The sequence below is a fragment of the Betta splendens genome, chromosome 3 (genome assembly GCF_900634795.4).
Source record: "Betta splendens chromosome 3, fBetSpl5.4, whole genome shotgun sequence".
Taxonomy (NCBI): domain Eukaryota; kingdom Metazoa; phylum Chordata; class Actinopteri; order Anabantiformes; family Osphronemidae; genus Betta; species Betta splendens.
Genome location: NC_040883.2, coordinates 1401074 through 1419411, shown reverse-complemented (window position 1 = coordinate 1419411; position 18338 = coordinate 1401074). Strand labels below are relative to the sequence as shown.

The 18338-nt window shown below is 45.5% G+C and overlaps 1 protein-coding gene and 1 long non-coding RNA gene across 3 annotated transcripts; both read left to right on the top strand.

The window, feature by feature from the left end:
• The first annotated feature begins 66 nt into the window (after window positions 1–66).
• On the top strand, window positions 67–10070 carry ttc17 (tetratricopeptide repeat domain 17). 2 transcript variants are annotated; one of them, XM_029144337.3, is made up of 25 exons: window positions 67–247; window positions 764–853; window positions 1000–1169; window positions 1282–1393; window positions 1728–1859; window positions 1974–2083; window positions 2292–2439; window positions 2630–2769; window positions 3177–3337; window positions 3568–3680; window positions 3885–4034; window positions 4326–4441; window positions 4527–4683; window positions 4874–4945; window positions 5092–5316; window positions 5420–5639; window positions 6030–6149; window positions 6279–6574; window positions 6680–6815; window positions 6897–7017; window positions 7318–7477; window positions 7552–7635; window positions 8243–8362; window positions 8441–8584; window positions 8737–10070. In XM_029144337.3, exons 1-25 carry the CDS (start codon window positions 77–79, stop codon window positions 8866–8868), a joined length of 3600 nt encoding a protein of 1199 aa, XP_029000170.1. In that variant the 5' UTR covers window positions 67–76; the 3' UTR covers window positions 8869–10070. The 2 variants fall into 2 exon arrangements, with proteins under 2 accessions (XP_029000170.1, XP_029000169.1); XM_029144336.3 differs by having other exon boundaries at window positions 6668–6815.
• A 3887-nt stretch (window positions 10071–13957) lies between these two features.
• Window positions 13958–18338, top strand: LOC114852316 (uncharacterized). Its single transcript, XR_003785344.3, has 2 exons — window positions 13958–14230; window positions 16520–18338. It is a non-coding gene; the product is annotated as an uncharacterized LOC114852316 (long non-coding RNA).

Sequence of the window (18338 nt, the reverse complement as noted above, 5' to 3'; positions counted from 1 at the left end):
GCCGGGCGAGGCGCGCGCAGCGCCCCCGCGCGGCGGGAGGCCGGCTCCTCCTGCCACAGCGCAAAAGAAGACAAAGATGGCGGACATCAGGAAAATCTGTCCTGAGTCTGTGCCCTGCCGTGTCAGCTGCATGGGAAGACTGGCATTTCATGGAAAACTTCTCATCCTTCTCTGCATACTCATAGTGGATTCCGGGGGAGCTACGACCCACTGGGTTGTCACAGAGGATGGGAAAATCCAACAGCAAGTATGCCAGTTAGCTAGCTCATACCTATGCTAACCGCAGTTGTTAGCCTGTACAGCTAGCTATTGCTGTACTGTGCTGAGTATTGTTGACGTAATTGGTATTTTATGTAAATTCAATATCCCAACACCAGAAATCTTACTGTATATTGTAAAAACATTGTTTAGCTCTATCGGCTAGCTTAACCCAGCTAACATTATCTAACGTTAGGTGTTTAAGGTCAAGATGATCAACACATTTCAGGTCTCTGTCACCGTTTGTTCGTTATGACGTGTTCAACGTGTTGTTGATTGGTGACAGCTGTCAATAAGCGGATACCTTAATTTAGAGAACGTTAGTGAATTTATTTGAGAGGGTTTGTGGTTTTAATGATGAGTTTGCACATCTGGAACGATCGACACAGAGCATGATTCAGCAGAGCACCACATATAACGTCCTCACATAACGTCCTGACGGTGAATAACACGTACTGTAATTACACAACACCAAATAACAAACGTCTCATTGTTTGTGTTTTAGGTTGATTCTCCCTTAAATCTAAAGCATCCACATGACGTTGTGATCTTCATGAGGCAAGAGACTCGTGTTAACTACCTCAAGAAGCTTGAGGTGTGTGAGGCTTTTCTTTTATCAGTATGATGAGCAAACATGCTGTCAGACTGGATTTACCAGATAGATTTTATTGCTTTTTTTTAAAACCCCTGTGAACTCAATTTCTTGTCCATTACCGTGTTCTCTGCTTGATTGTTGAGCAGAAGCAGCTAGTTGCACAGAAGATTCACATTGAGGAGAATGAGGATAGAGACACAGGCCTGGAGCAGAGACACTACAAAGAAGATGCGGACTGTGTCATGGCTAAGGTACCGCTGGGGGACCTGGACCTGTATGATGGTACTTACGTTTCCTTGGAAAGCAAAGAGATCAGGTAAGTTGTCCTTTAAAGTTATATGCAGTTTAACGATGATTGTGATGATTATGATGACATCGATCAGATTGTCTTGGTTTTTAAAGACAATGTTTACCTGTGTTATTTGTAGCCCAGAGGACTATGTGGATTCCCAGTCGGCTTTGCCTCCTGACCTAGAAAAGCCTGATTGTGCAAAAGTGTTTGAACTACCTTATAGTATACACGCCTTCCAACATCTTAGGGTGAGTACAGGTTAAATTTGTCAAGACTTTGTTCAGGAAGTTTTTTATTGTGTTTGTTAGAGTCCTACTTTGGATAGAGTTCAGTACTGTTATTGTAATATGTAAGTTTTTATTACATATATGCAACTAGTGATAATAATTAATCATTAGCTATTAATGGCTGAAGAATCAGCCCACCTCCCAGGCTTCTGGCTATGACCAGTCATGTTCGCAGTAAGATAGTCAAAAACAAGTAAGCATTTCTGTTGAGTCATTCTCGTTCATTTTCAAATAAATATCTTGGAATGTTTTGCACTTCTCTTTTTGTAATTGTATAACTAATTATCTATGTCAGGGTGTGCAGGAGAGGGCAAACCTGACCTCCCCACTTCTTTCAAAGGAGGATCCCATATTTAGTTCACTGTCTCACAAGCTGGGCCACAGTGTTGATGAGGTGGGCCATCACATCCATCAAGGTTTACTGAGGGTAAGAGACATCTGTTTAATAATCTATCAGAAAATAGCACAGGGCCAAAGCACAGGAGCGTGTTAAGCACATATTGAATAGGGTGATTGTGTATGTTTTTATGGTTTGTTCCAGAATTCCTCATCCTGGGTGCTGTACAACTTGGCATCGTTTTATTGGCGTATGAAAAACGACCCTCAGAGGGCAATGGACTGCGTGGTGCGAGCTCTGCATTTCTCCCCAAGGTACTGTTTTGACTGTCAGAATGGAGCAGCACATTTTATTCCCTTTAGACTGCATGTATGTTTGTAGGATAAGTTGGAATTAAATTGCAACTGAAAATCACCTTCTAAAACTGGTTTCTCTGTGTTTTTTTTTCTACCTTTTATCCAGTTTTCATTATAATTGCTCACGTTTCATGACATTACCTAAATTGTTCTGTTGTATGTACAGGCAGGACAAGGATGTAGCCTTGGTAAACATGGCGAACATCCTGCACCGAGCCCATTTCTCAGCAGATGCTGCAATTCTCGCCCACGCTGCCCTGGACCTCACCTCAGACCTCTTTACCAGCCACTACACCTTAGGCAACATTTATGCTGTAAGTCAAAAACATTCAACTTCAGCTAACTACGTGGTATGGTGGTAACAAATCGGGTTCCACTATCAATCATTCCTTGAACTTAAACTATTAACATTTTTTTGGTGCCCGTGTGTTTTGAAATGAGTCTGTCTTGGACATCTGTTCCATCCATTATGACCGTGTCTCCTCTTCTATCACTGTGGATCAGATGCTTGGCGAGTACAACCACTCAGTGCTGTGTTATGAGCAGGCACTGCAAGCCCAGCCTGCCTTTGAGCAAGCCCTAAGGAGGAAGCATGCCGTGCTCTGTCAACAGAAGCTGGAGCAGCGTCTGGAAGCCCAACACAGGTGGGCGAGCACTTTAACACACAGATACTATAATAATATCAGATACACTGCATCTCAAAATTATTCATAATCTTCTATTAACATTTCCTATATAATATTTATATAATATAGTCGTATAATCAACAGCCTCTTATATTTCTAAACCTGTCTTTAGAGGCTTGTCAGACAAAGTGACAAGCCTCCGTATTTCTGCACGTGTCTAACTTTGAAGAATTGTAATGAAATCCACAAAAGTATACGTTCTCTTTTGCTACGTTGTCGTTAAACCTGCACCTCTCCGCAAGCAGAAAAGTGCTGCCACAAAGCAATCGTTTTCCTCAAAGATGCAGACTGGCTATTCTGGCAGATACTTTAGACTTCTGCCAACTGTCTTGTGTTTCCATTCCACCTTTTTGCTGTATTTGTAGATCCCTGCAGCGGACGCTGAATGAGCTGAAGGAGTACCAGAAGCAGCACGATCACTACCTCCGCCAGCAGGAGGCACTGGATAAACACAAGCTTCTGCAGGAAGAGCAGATCCTGCACAACATTATCCATGAGACCCAGATGGCCAAGGAAGCACAGCTTGGTGAGGTGCCACACACAGCAACTAGACATTTACAACAGTCATGAGGTGAACAAGTAGTCTAAACCCCGACTCACTGTGTATTCAGTATGTTGTGTTCTCAACTAAAGCAAAGCTAATCAGCTCAGCTGTTAACAAAGAATACATTAAGCAGCATTAATGCAGTACTTGTGATTTTACATTATCAGCATCAAGCAGATCCTCACTGTTGTTGTGTTTTTAATGTGCTCTAGGGAATCATCAGATGTGTCGTCTGGGTCGGCAGCAGCACAGTCTGTACTGTCCTTATGACTTGCCTGTGCGCTACCACAGGGGAGATCTCTTTGAACAAGTCCACTATGTCCAAGTGAGTCATTGACATATAATATAACTTGGCGCATTTCTTTAAAGGTTCATAGCGCAGTTCCCCACAGAGTGAATTCAAGAAACAATGCACTATTGAGAACACGCAACTCTACATTTAGTTGATATTAATCAATAGAAGCAATAAAAATGTGTTCCCTCCAGGTTCTGGTTCTCACTGTTTTCCATTTTGTCTCCTGGTTCATAGTTTGGAGAGGAGGTGTCTGTGGCATCCAGCGTGGCGCTTGTTTCAGAACGAAACTCAAACCAGACAGTAGCCAGTCCTGCGCTCCATTTCTCTGTGTCCGGAGATCAGGACCCTGCTGCTGCTCTGTGGGGCAGCCACCAGGACACACAGGCAAGAGGAGAGGCCTACATGCAGACATGTGACTTGATACAGGAGGGATAAGTTAAGCCTTTGTGATGTAGTGCAGTCCAATGCTGTTTTAGCGCAACTTGTATATTCTTAATGACACCAACATTGGATCATAGTGGGAACTTTTGAGTTTGTTCTTCCAAACCAACACTAAGACTCAGCTGCAGTGTCAACCTAGCATGACAAAACTGGTTTACTTAATTCCAATATTTGCATAATCATCTATGTTCATAAGTGGGTGCAGCTCTAATTAAATGTATGATTTTGTTTCAGGGCATAAAGAAAATGCTGTGGCCTCAGAGGACTGAATGCTCCCATACATACCCGAGTGTTCCCACTGCTCACCTTTTGCCAACCTACTACATTTCACCTGAAACACAGGGTTCCAGGTCAGCACTGATCCCTAATGGGGCTGTATTGTGAGTGAAACAGGGCTGAACTGTGAGGTAACTATGTCTAATTGTCTACATTCAGCTCTGTGACAACTCTCCTCTATGGGAAGAGCAGTTCTACTCAGACAGCAGCTCAGCCAGACTGTGGCCCCACCTCTCAACCATATCCAACCCTCCTGCCTGCTTCTCTAGACTGGTCACTGGAGGAAAAGGATTTACCAGATCCATTTTCAACGCAGGTATCTCATTGTTTACTTATGTGTAAATATGAGGGTTGTGAACTAGAGAATTATTCAGATGTACAACAGGTGCAGTGACTTTGTACAATAAAGGGTTCTGTTTGGAATGTGGACTGTAGAAAAGAAATAATAAGTAAATAAATGTAGTAAATGTAAATAAGAAATGAGAAATGGTGCTTTATGATTTCAGATACTGCAGGTGCGCAGTGGAGGATGGACTTTGGAGCAGACTGGTTCCAAAATAGCTCACGCTATGAAACAAGTGAGAGAGTCTCTTTGTACAGTGTAAAATCCTCACCCTTATTAAACTGAGTTGGGATGATTAAACTCTGGCATTCCTGAAATCAAGTTTCTTTAAAGGGATCTTAAGTAATTAGAGATAAAAGCCGTTTGTTTATGTGTACATAGGCCACTACGCCACGCTGGCAGCTCCACAGTGAGGCAGCTCTGTTCTGGCAGGCAAAAGGCAACGGCACCCGTGCCCTGCAGTGCCTGCGCCACATGCTGAGTGCAGTGCCACCATCTCACCGCCATTTGCCCCTCACCAATGCTGCTAACCTGCTGCTGCACCACGGCTTGACCACCCACGCGCAAACACTGCTAGAGCACGCACTGGCGCTCAATGCGTCAGAGGTAACTGACTGTTGAGCTTTTGTAGCAGGTATATGTTGGAACTGTGAATTCTCACGTGTCCATCGGCTCATGTTTTCCTCTTGCTCTGGTTTTCCTCCCCCAGCCACACACCCTGCTCAGCCTGGTGAACGTGCAGTTGGCTCAGGGCAATGTGACGGGTGCTCTGGCCTTGTTCCGCCACATTCTGGTCATGGCCCTTTCTTCTTCCTCTTCCTTTGAATCTTTTGCTGGGTGTGAGCAGTGTCGCACAACGCTACCCCTGCTGCGTTGTTTGCAGTTCTACCCCTCTCTCTACAATCTTTCCCACCGGCAGCCCTGTCCAGGTGAGTAAGTGAAATGCGCAGGCTCCAGGTAAAATCTTGATCCAGCAGCTGTGAGAGACAAGTAGTGTGTTGTGCTTCTGATGTGAACATAGTCGGTAGCTTCTGCTTTATTCATATCAGTGGGAGTGAAGAAAAAAATGCTTTGAAGTGAGGAAATTTTGCCACTCAATAATTTAAGCAGCAGAAAATAACTGATGCCAAATTTAGAAAGGTCTATTTTTTACTCTGTAAGGCTAAATATTGCTCCCATAAATCTGAGCATTTGAGGTCACACAAGCACTTATGCAAGAGACACACACCTTCATTTGGGGCAACAGTTGAACTATAGACCAATATGTTGTGTTACTACAATGTGAGTGTCACTGTAAGCTTTGACTTGTGTTAATGCAGTGGGTGCTGCTTGCATGCCGGAGGAGGATCTTGGTTTACACCTAGAAGAATGGGAGGTTAGCGAGGAAAAGCAGGATGCTCTGTCTGCTTCTGCCATGGAGGATTCCTTACATTTTAAGAGTAAGAAGTTATTCTTACGTTGTGATGTATTCATATCTGGGTTGCGTGTTCCCTCAACATTCAGGTTTGCATTTCTAAAAGCAGCCCTGCCTAAAGTTTCTGTCTTTTCTTTGCCATCCCTACATTCAGAGGTCGTCTTGGACAGTAATGGTTCAGGTCAAGCAGCTGTGCAGCAGCAGGCGTCTTTGTCTGCCTCAGGAATGGATGAAATGGTGAACTCGTTTGGAGGTGGAGTAGTCGAAGTGGAGGAGGAGTGGCAGCTGAAAGAGGACATCATGGGAGCTTTTGAGGGAGCCTTGGATGTTGGAGGCAAACGCGGCGACCTGCGAGGTATCCGGGTGCTAAACGATGACCGGGCAATGGGTGGCCGGGCCAGCGGTGGGCCCTGCTTTGGAAACTGTGAGGATGACGAGGGAGCAGAGTGGGTAAGTATGCAAGCTCTTACTAGAGAACTGAGCAATCGTCAAATTGACATGAATGAAACTGATGCACACAAACTGAATGCTGCTGGTCACCAGATCACATTTCAGGTCAAACGGGTCAGGAAGGCCAAGGTGGATGGAGTCGAACATATTGCTGGTTCTGATACCAGCCAGACTGAATCACCTGGAGGACACTCTGTGCTGGAAATCAGTGGGCCTACCATCCCATCACCTGGACCCTCAGGTACCACATAGAACCATATATACATATACATACAGGAAGACCTTGAGGTCAAACTGCCTCATGGTTTGTGTTCATGAGCAGGTTGCTGGAGGGATTACACAAGTCTTGGCTGGCCAGGGCCGGAGGAATGCCAGAGGACAAGGAGGGTGGACCTCACCACTGTCGCTAGCACCTGGTTGGCTGTTTCTGCCAAGAACATTGAGTAAGATTGTCTGCTGACCTCGAAGTCACGCTTTTGTTAAGTTGCGTTGACTCAAATCTTTTCATGTCACTGTGTCTACAGTCATAGCTTGTTTTCTTGTTTTCGGTGCCAGTCACCTAGACAAGACGTTGGGTAGTTCTGTTGTAATTTTGCCAGTCTTTGAAATGTAGCATGTTTGTGTTTGACTGCTGAGTTTTCGGAAGCAGAGCAGAGGAATCGGAATACAAAGGCTTCCGCGTTGACGTTCTTACATACACCAAATCAGTGAAGACAATTTCTGATCTCTTGCTCTCTTTGCAGCATCACAGAGCACATAGACTTTGCCACTTTGCTCCAGGAGCCAGCTGCTGAACCGTTGTGCAATGCCAACCTAGCTGCCAGTATGCACACCCTCGACCACTTGTCTGGGGTGGCCAACCGTGCCGCCATTCATTATACTGGGGAGAGCCAACTGCGGGAGGTAGGCTGAGGCTGGAGCTGGTCCTGGTGCATAGACCATGTGAATAGATGATATGAGTTTCTTCTTGTCCACAGGTTCTGCAGAACCTTGGCAAAGACAAGTTCCCCCCTCAGTCCTTTGAGCAGGTGGGCACACGTATTGCTAAAGTCCTGGAGAAGGTAAGAAGCGCCGTCCTTAAAGGAAACTATACAGTGTGTCCCCGAGGATCATGGCTTTTGGGGGGGGTGGGGGTGTGGGTGGTGCCCCAAAACACTCACAAACACTTACAATTACAGTATAACAATACATTGTAACATCTAAACAATTACTGCGCAATAACTTAATAAATAGATGTACACTGAACTAAACACTGACCATCAGATTTATTTTAAAAAATCTTAAAAAAAAAAAAGAGCAAGAAAAGGTTAATTATTTAACATCAAGGGGGGCGGGGTGTTGTTGGGGTCGGGGCGCCCCCCCTAATATAATGGTAGGGGAAACACTGCTGTATCACTGACACCATGTGCTAGTGGATTTCTTTCTCTCAGTGATTTGAGATTTTGTTTTGCAGCCAACATTACATTAACTACTGTCACAAATGAAAAAATTGTATTTTAGTTTTATTCGCTTTTCACCACCACAGAATCTGATGAACACTATGATGTTTACTGTATTAAAACTTGTCTTTGTGAATCAATTATTCATGCTAACGACAAATACCGACAACACTCTATAATAACATTTTAACTGTGAATGTGTCTCCTTCCCAAAACCCTGGAACTGCAGAATCAGACATCGTGGGTATTATCCAGCATGGCTGCACTGTACTGGAGAGTCAAAGGTCAAGGCAAGAGAGCCATTGACTGCCTACGACAGGCTCTCAACTACGCCCCTCATCACATGAAGGCAAGGTGTTCCCACCACTTAACCATCAGTATTCCTGTTGATACGCTGAGGTAATCTGTCGTTATTCCTCTTCCTCAGGATGTGCCCCTCATCAGCTTGGCTAACATCTTCCAGAATGCTCGTCTTTGGGAGGACGCGCTCACAGTCGCCCGGATGGCAGTAGAGATCGCCCCACATTTCGTTGTGAACCACTTCACCCTCGCCAACATTTACATAGCGATGGTAATGACTGAGAACATTTAGTTTTACTGTTTGCTCATTATTTGTTTCTCTCCACTTCTAAAGTGTAACCAAGCGAAGGTTCAGGCAGGGTCTTGTTGAGTAGTGGTGGTTTGTTTTTAGACATGCTCTTGTGCTTGTGTCTGTGACGACAGGAGGAGTTTGAGAAAGCGATGCACTGGTATGAGTCTACGTTGAAGCTGCAGCCGGAGTTCGCCCCTGCTAAAGATCGTCTGAGAACCATTCAGTGCTACCTGCTCACCAAGAGGGAACGGCGTCAGCCCTGAACCACTCAACCTTCACTCACACACTCACAAATAAAAATCACACAGACGAGATACAGACGCACCTAAAGACCACAGGTAACTTGGATCAATCAGAAGTGTACAAAACCTAAATGTGGTCAAAGGTGGTGTTGGGAATCCTTTCGAGTTGCATTCAGATTCTGCGTATCAACTTCAGGTCTTATGGATTTCTGTTTTTGTTTCCTAATGCAAAACAAAAAAATCAGTAAAAAAGAATCTAAAACGTTCAAACAAGAAAAACATTTCCTCTTCCAATTTTAGGGACTTTCAGAGGTTTTATTATAATCAGCCAACTCTCATCACACCATTCATTTATCATGTTTCCTGAGTAATGGAGCTGTGACAGCTGTGGAAGGATCAGCTCTGCCTGTCCACTTGTCTGTGGTCGTCTTTGCTGTTCGTCGGGTCTCTTCCTGCTCTACTGAAGGAGTCTGACAGCCACCGCTGCTTATGACGCGTAAACCATAAGACATCAAACACAACATTTTGCATCAGTTCTGTGCTGCGTTAATATTTGGCAGCAAACTGTGTAGTTGTTTCTAAGCCAAACCTTTGCTGCTCCACCGTTCACACACCCCTGTAGCCTGTTATGCTAGTCATGCATGCTACCTTGTATCTAAACAGAAGACTCATGCAGCATTAGCTTCTTGGTCCAGACCCGGTAAGCAGAACCAAACTTTTTCTGGTGTTTGATTCTTTCCACTGTCGCCACCCAACCCTGGTTAAAGGTGGGGCGTCAACATGCATATAAAGCTCTGACTACCCACAGAATCAGGTTTGAAACGATTGGAAATGTTTTTTCTTCTAGCTTTGCTTGACTGGTTAAAATGAAAGGGCTTTAAAATAACGAGGTTATCCGCCTTCAATTCTTTTGGAATCTTGTGATGTTAGGCTCAAAATCCTGAAGGTGAATTAATTGCAACTGACCAATATGTGTCCTCATTGCTTCTGCTTCCTCAACTGGATGGGAATTCTCAGTTTGCACTTTTTTCTTTTATCATTCCTATTTATACGGGACCTACAAACTGTTAACTACAGAAGAGAACATTAAATATGCTATTACATTTGCTTCTTAACTTATGGAAGTCATTAGGGTGAAAAGGATTTGCCTTTGACCATCTATTTAAAAGTGAAATCTGTATTAATGTACAGTATTAAAGGCAAAGTGTCTATTTTTCCTTTCAGTCTGCATCAGTTCTTCAAACATCATATTTAAGTGAAAAACAACAACCACGAGTCTCCTTTTTTCTTATTTCAGAGTCAGCCTGAAGGTGTCGCTGTCTCACGTATTTTAAATTCACTCTCTCCCTCTGGAAGACGCCAATATAGTCTCTATCTGTATTAACTTAGTAACAAGAGGCAGCAAAGCTTTTCAAATGTCCTTAAAACAATCACACAATCAACAGCTGCATAAAGTGTGAACTTTATCCTGTGTGAATGAAACAGCAGCATCAGGTTCACTTCTCCTTTAACTCATGAGATGAAATCTGTCTCACTGCACCCTCCACACATTTATAGCTTTGTAAATGTTCCACAGTTTTACCAAATGAATGCGTTCACTACTAAACTAACCTTAGAAGTGAACACGTTGGACACTAATGCAGCGAGGTGACAAACACTGGCGGTGCATCCTTCAGTAGCGATGCCGCTCATTTAAAGTCAAGACATTCAGTACTTCATTTCATCTTGATCTATTACTTCACAGCTGAGGGAAACTAATTGTTTAGTGTGCGATCTGATTCTGACTCAGCCATTTTAATGTGTTTTACAATAAAAATGTCACTGGGTAAATGTAGGAGCCACAAATGAAAAGTGAAATGTCTGTTCAAATGTGTTCATGTGACTTTGTCCACTCGCACCAAAAGGTGCACCCACGTCGAATCCCAGTGAAACAGCGCTTTTTTTTTACTGTCCTTTTAATTACAAGATCTAAAAATGGCTCAAGCGCAGCTGCTATATTTAGAATCCTGTAAAGCAAGAAGATGGTGGCGGAGGAGCCGTATGCACACACTCACAGAAACACAAGCACAACCCTCGAGAGGGCAGATCTGCAGCGGCTCCTGTCTCCCTCCCTCCCTCCCTCCCTCCCTCCCTCAGAGTCACTGCTAATGGACATTATTTATTGTCAGGCCCTGGGTCTATTCCCGAGCAGCCGGACCCACTCCCACTTCTGTTTGGGAATGTTTCTCAATGAATAATTGACTGCGGTGGTATTTTTGACCAGCCCTGTCTTGGGTGCAGCATATAAATAGCTCATGTGCAGCAAAGCGTGTATGGATTTGTCAGGGGCATTAGGCATGGGAGTAGGAGCCCTGTTATGTAATAGGCATGTGAGCTGGCACCACAGAGACGCTGCATTGAATGGGTGTGTGTGTGACGCTCTGTTCCCATTCAGTGTTTTCACAGCGATACTATACTGGCCGTGAGTCCTTTGTTAAGTCTGCAGCATCTGAGGCAGCTGACTCTGTTCCAGCGTTAGCTAAACATGAACTTATGTGGCATTTAGGCATTTTATTACCTCTTGGTTTTAATAGAAATGTGCATAAATGAGCAGTAGTTGTGTTAAATGTTCATTAAATCGTCGCTTTGGTCGAGCCGCACGGTCCTGGACGTGTAGAATCAGTGTATTGTTTAGTTGCATGATGCTGGTGCAGCAAATCTCTGTGTTCATGTTCAACAGCCGCTGATGATGCTGTTTATAACATGTGGCACTAATCTGATGTGCGTCTCAGCTGCTGCTGATAATAGGCTCATGTTGTAAAGAGCTACAGCGGACGCCAAAACCAACCCAACACTGTTTCTTATCGCTGCTATTTTTACTGATGTAATTTAGTATTAATATATTCAAAATTGCAGTTCTTGCAACTCGAATATGCTGACAAGTCGTTTCATGTTGCAGAACACTGGAACATTTGGCAGCGTTTGGAGATTTCATTTGTTCTGATGCTAAACTTTTGATGTTGAGATGTATTATTGCACCTCACAGTATGGAGATATATTTGGCTCAGCGCTGCTGAATATAGTAGCACTGAATGGATGCTGCATGATATTATATAATAGTGACTTTCCTACATGGACATGAAAGGAGAAAGCTATTTTAAAGTCACAGTGATGTAAGAGAGGATCAAGATTTCAGCGCACAAGAAAGAAAGTTTATTTCAATGAGGCTGTTTCTTACGCACACATTTGTGTGTGCGTTGTCGTACGATGCCTGTTGGACTGTAACATCTCACCCGATGTGGTAGTAGAGAACTAGACATCACCTGTGACAGGACACGTGATATGTTGAAGTAGAAATGCATTGATGAATCTAAATAATACACAAGCATAAGCAGGGATACGGAAAATAACAAACCCTTCACGTGGCATCTTCCTGTTGCATGTCTCGTCTGGGCCTCGTGATGCTTTTCACTCAGACTTAGTCACCTTCCATTCACAAACCTTCAGATCCCCAACTAACCTAGAATCAAAACATCCGCGCGATGCACAACCAATGTTTTGCTGCCTTCGCATCTGGATCTGCGGTGGAGCAGCATCAGTACCATGGACAGCTCCGACTGAAGCGCTGTCATACAGAAGAATAACAGCACCCATTGAGAAGGAAAGCTGGAGAACAAGCGATGCAGAAACACGTGGGTCACACAGGCAGCACACATGCATTCTTTGATTTGTCCTCTGTGGAGGTGGAGCAGACTCAAGGGTCCAGGTTCTGTTCTGGACCCACTGGACCCACTATGTGTCAAACTAGCCACAGAAATTTGGTGATGACTTAGAGGCTGCCACGTCAGCAGGTGAACGGCTGATACAGACGACGGAACACGAGTTCTGAATTTGATCCTGGCTCCTGAGTCCATCTGTGTCTGAGCCTTATTCCTTTGTTGAAATATTGAACATAACACATTATTAAACAGCCCGCACATTTATTCTAGACACAGATCTCACTTACATCAATACAGAAGTAATTTATTATCACTATATGAATGCAAAAATGTAATAATTCCTTAATTCCAGCTGTGTTTCTTTTCGAAATGTAACGAATGAATCGCCGAACGACACGCGAGCGTCACATGTTTTGCCATGAAGCTCCTCAGGTTCCGTCTGTAATGAATGAGGCAGCGGTTCATTCTTAAAGAGATGCATTGATGAAATAAGACTCGGGGATTATTTTGATGCCGCGGAACCGGATCCGGGCCGTTGTTCTCCTGGACCCGTCCCGTGTTTATGTTGTGCCTCTCGTACAGTAGTAGACTACCTTGAGCAGAGAAACCCGCAGCGACAGCCGCGTTGAGTGTGGGAGTTAAAAATAGCATCAGCGCTCGGCCAAGCTCCGCGCCGTTACTACGCGTTTCAGCATTCTGCCCTGCGCGGGGGGAGCGTGCGGGACCGACACCGCGCTGCGGAGCAGCCTCTGCCGCTCTGCATCAGCACTCGGCTTCTGCTGCTGGAGGCGGAAGCAGCCCGGAGTCTCCTCATGCGGGATGATGTTGGGAAAAGTTAAATAAACGCCCTCTTCGGACGAGTCGCCGTGGCTTTGCCTCATGACCAGTGCGTGCGTGCGTGTGTGTGTGTGTGTGTGTGTGTGTCAGCCATTGTCTTAGCTCACAGACAATAAAGAGGTCTTTCACATACAGCCACAAATCAATTCCCGGTTCGGAGGAGGAGGCGCCGCCTTCTCCGACTCATCCTCGCCTATTTTACATCTTCACCGAATGTTTCATGAACCTTTACTGGTTTTTAGCCACAGTCTACGAGGCTCCTGCTTCCACCTTCAAAGTGGGAGATTCTCCACCTGACGTCAATGCCTGGTGACTGACGCAGCCCCCAGGAGGAGGACGCGTGCCTCAGTTTTCCATTTCTCAAATATAAAACACGGGTGTAACGTGTAAACGAACGACGGCATTGTGGAATCGTTGGAGTTGGACTGGATCATTAAATCATAAATGAACACGAGCCAAATGCTGCTCATCTTTCACCATTTCCGTGCAGTTTTCCACATGCATCATTATTAAGGGAAGTGCTGCTGTGCACGCGCATCTACCGTGCAGGGAGGGGAGGGCGGGAGCTCGCGCTGGTTCTGAAACGCTGCACGCTCGAAATTCCTCCAAGGAACCTCTGCGAGCTTTTCTTTTTTCATCACGCGCGAGCTAAAAATAGAAACGGGGTTGGATCGTGATCCAGAAATAGATAGGGGGCATCACTCCTATAAAAGGCACCATTCAAGAGTACAGTGTGTGCACAGGTTCAAGAAGCGAAACGCCGGCGCACGTTTGTGGGGAAACAGCTTTTATTGTCCGTTTGTTTCCGAGACTTCCCGTGTTTTCAAGGAGGCTCCGCTGCTTCACGGGTGAGTTGAGCAAACCTCTCTCCTCTGCACCTGTTTCCCGTTTCCCTCCGAGGCTTTGTTGTGCGGAGACCGAGCTCCTGCGTGTGCGGACGGAGACGCGCTGCCGTTCGTGGTTCCGTTCGTTTGCTCCACGCATGAAGGGCTCAGAGCAGAGGGAATCACCCTGGGTTCTGGTCGAGCACGGCGTTCGGCAGCTCGTCCTCCCGTCGTTATCACCGCGACTGCTGCTTTATGACGCGAAGGCCTGAGATTCTGAGGTTTTGTGGTTTTTTGGAGTTGGAAATGATTTTGCGGGGAGCTGTCCACGAGCCGCGGTGCTGAAGTGCTTTCAAACGAGCTGCGCTCTTTCACAGCGCCCAAGTTTGACGCACCGCCGCTCACACCGCTGGGTGCGTTTGTAGTAAACCGCTGCAAAGCGCCGTCGCCTCACATTTGGGTGATTTTTACGCAGAAGCCGGATCCCGAGCAGCCTCGGCGCCTCGTCGCGTCACCGGGACCGTTCCCGACGCCTTTCCGTCGCTGTTTGCAGCGTTTTCGCCGTTTGTGCGCGACGAGCCTCGAGTCGTGACTGCTAAAAGTGAGTAAGGCGCGTGCTGCGTCAGTGGCGTCTGGCTCCGGTGCGCTCGAGACAGATGGGGGGAATCGTGACAGGCTGCGAGACGCGACCACGAGCGAAGAGCTGCACGGCCCAATGAAAACCGAGCGAGGGTGGGGCCCCTGCTTCGGCAGCTCGAGGTTTGGAGCCAAATTAACCCTTTGCAAATAAAGAAAACTTTACTATAAATGAACGCAGAGGCACCGGTCGCTGTCAACTGGTGTTTTTCCAGCGGGTGAAGGTGAGGAACGGTCAAAGACACGTCGGATCAGGATGTTGCACGTGCTGCTGGCTGCTGCTCGTTCGCCCATTAAAGTGGCGCTCTGCTGGATCCTAGGGGGGGATAATGAGTGTCAGGTGCTCTGGCCTCCTGCTTAGGTGCTCCTTCCCTTCGCTGCGCCATTGGTAGATCATGAGCGGTGCTGTCCAATGAGATCGCGGCCATCCCTCTGCTGCGCGTTGAAGTCTAGAACGGCGATGAGATGCCGCCTCTCCTCATCGCCGCTCTTTTTAATAACAAGGCTGCGTGTTGCTGCAAAGCAATGTCCAGTTCTAGTGGTTTCCAGTCGGTAGCTTCAGCAGAGGAGGGCGAGGAGCCGAACAAAGCGTCCGACTGCGCATAAACACCCCGACGCACAGCGCGTGTCAAGAGAACACTTGGAGAACGAAGACTCCGAGGAGTCGTGGAGTGGACGTGGGTCCGGGAGCTGAAGCAGATGTCCGTCACGAATCTTTTTGCGGTCTGGGCTTGCTGTGAATACGTGAATGGGAAGCCCTTACCCCAAAAAGCATTTGTGGGGGGACGTGAGCGTCGTTCGCGTTGCTGGGACTGAGCTGTCACACACACACACACACACACACACACACACACACACACACACACACACACACACACACACACACACACACACACAGATGACATGGTGCTCAACGTCAGCAGCGATGTGATGTCACACATTCAGTTGGACTTAAATATTAATCACGTGCCTCTCCAGCTGTGATGCATAACGAAGTGAGTGAGGTCACAGGTCACAAAGCAAAAACACACCTGTCCCCCCCCCCCCCCCACACACACACACACACACACAGGCCTGTTATGCTTGATGCCTAATTACACACTGTGCTTCTTTCTACTGTTCTATGAATAAATATTAATAAAGCGTGGGAGGTTTCATGTCACTGTTCTATACAGATGATTGTGAGTGGCGCCTTTTTAGGATCCTGTGTTTAGACGGACGGTGAATGTCGGACACAAACATGAAGAAATCAGATTTTACTGTAAAGCAGTAACTTGTCAACGCATGTTAAAGATGGTTTGTTACGTTTTCATTTTTTCTTACTACAGGATTTATTTTGAGTCCAGACATAAAGAAATCATTTGGTTGCTGGAAAAACCGTTTTTTCACTTTGCATTTTTAATCATCTTTTCGCACACACCTTATAAAGAACCCTATGTGTGTGTGTAGCAGAGCCCGCGGGGCTCCAACAAATGTAAATGGGCTCTGGGGTCCAGAGGACCCCTGTTTGCTTCATGCTTCCTCTCGTTACACTCACCGTCCTCTGGTCCAGTCAGTTCTTACCCAAAGCAGGAGCTAATAAAAATCAACCACACAAAGCAGCAATCACACTTTTCCCACATGTGCTCCTTTTTCCTGGTTTTGATCTAACTCTGCTCGTTTGTGTTTTGAACTCAGGTCCGCTCACTGTGCGCTGGGAGGCGGCAGCACTGGAAGCACACGGAGCTCAGGAGGTGGAGGGGAGGAAACAGGGGTTAAAGGGAAGTAAACAAGAGTCTGTCGTGCTCAGCACAAGCACTGCTGTGAACGTGACCCCCTCCCACTAACAGCTGGTATTATCAATCACCACAGGCCACTGGAAAATAAATGCAGCGCTCACTAGTTCAGGCTCAGCAGTGAAACAAGGAGGAGGCGTCACATCCTCAACGTAGCTGAAACAAATAAATATATGAGTGGAATGTGCAGACGCTTCAGAGGCAGAGGCCTCTGTAACGCTGATCCTCCTGCTCTGCCGCCTTTCATTAAACACCATTCAGCACCAGACTGTGTGCAGATTATTGGACCCGATCATCCACTCCGCATTATGACGTCTTTAAAACAGCTTTTGAACTTTTCTCAGTTCATACAAATGTTTCTTCTGAAAATCTGCCACTGACATAAACGTTCCACTCATGGGTCTGAACCGTAACCCTGGGGTCCACGGGGACGTCCCCGAGCAGGAGTCCCCCCTTGGCTGCGGTGGAGACACGCGGCAGCAGCGCGTGGAGCAGGTGGTGAGAGCGAGAGCTGGTTTCTCCTCACTGCTGAAAATTAACTAGATCACCTGTCTGAAGGAGAAGGTGCAAGTTACACAATAGGCAGGAGACACGCAGGTAGAGGCCTGGCTCTGCACGTCGCCCGTTTCCAGCTTCTGGCTTTGGAAAATGTGGGAAAATACTGTTTTCCAAAAATAATAGTTTTGGAAACACACACAGTTTACATTCGTATAGTAAAAAAGATTTTTGTTTTTGGGGGTTTAAATTTTAGATAAGTCTTTGCACTTGGATCAAGTGTGTGTGTGTGTGTGTGTGTGTGTGTGTGTGTGTGTGTGTGTGTGTAAGAGAGAGAGAGAGAGAAAGAGACAGACAACATAATCAATACAAATGTTCCTGTGGTTATTGGTAAAACACAGCCTAATAATTATTATTAATAATAATAATAATAATAATAATAATAATAATAATAATAATAATAATAATAATAATAATAATAATAATAATAATAATCATTGATACAGTAGAGGCTCAATCCACATGATACTTTTGCTTCAGAGTCTGAAGCACAAATGTCGCCCAGCGCCGCTCACGCCAACATGATCTGCTGCTCAAAGGCACAAACGCTTTACCTGAAATCCTCCAGCTTTAGATGGAAACCAGCTCATGAAGCCTGAGACATTTTCACTAACATTAATTAAACGTGAAGCTGCTCCCATTTTTCCTCTGCAACAGTTTGGAGCTTCACAATCACAGATCAGCATTCACTGCTCTGTGTTTGTCAGAAGGTCCTGTTTCTGTCCTGAGAGGACAAAGAGCCGTGTGCACAAACCACCGCCACCTCAGACATAGTGTGTGTGTGTGTGTGTGTGTGTGTGTGTGTGTGTGTCCTGTTCTATAGTTTGTTTTATTTCATAAGAATTCTAAAATGTAAATGTGCTGTATTTAAATTTGATCTTATTCTATCTCGTTTTGTTAAATTCGTGAGAAGCCTGTGATTCTAACGTCAACATGAAGACTGCCAAACAAAAGGCAAAGTGTGGTTTAAAAATGAATCTTAGGGTTTTGTCTGAAAATGGTGGAATGTTTTAATGGTGATAATAGTAACAATAAATATGGAATTTAACCGTGTGTGTATGTGTGTGTGTTCTTTCTGGACGTAGAGGTGTGTGTTTCAGCTTTAATGTTTTTTTTTACATTTGTAAAGCAGCTCAGATTTTTTATTCAATAAAATCAAAGTCAAA

Excerpts from the sequence above, each read along its gene's own strand:
- ttc17 (XM_029144336.3), top strand. The coding sequence starts at position 77 with ATGGCGGACATCAGGAAAATCTGTCCTGAGTCTGTGCCCTGCCGTGTC. Across the intron at positions 4,442-4,526 it reads CCTGAAACACAGGGTTCCAG|CTCTGTGACAACTCTCCTCT; the intron begins GTCAGCACTGAT and ends GTCTACATTCAG. Across the intron at positions 5,317-5,419 it reads TGGCGCTCAATGCGTCAGAG|CCACACACCCTGCTCAGCCT; the intron begins GTAACTGACTGT and ends TTCCTCCCCCAG.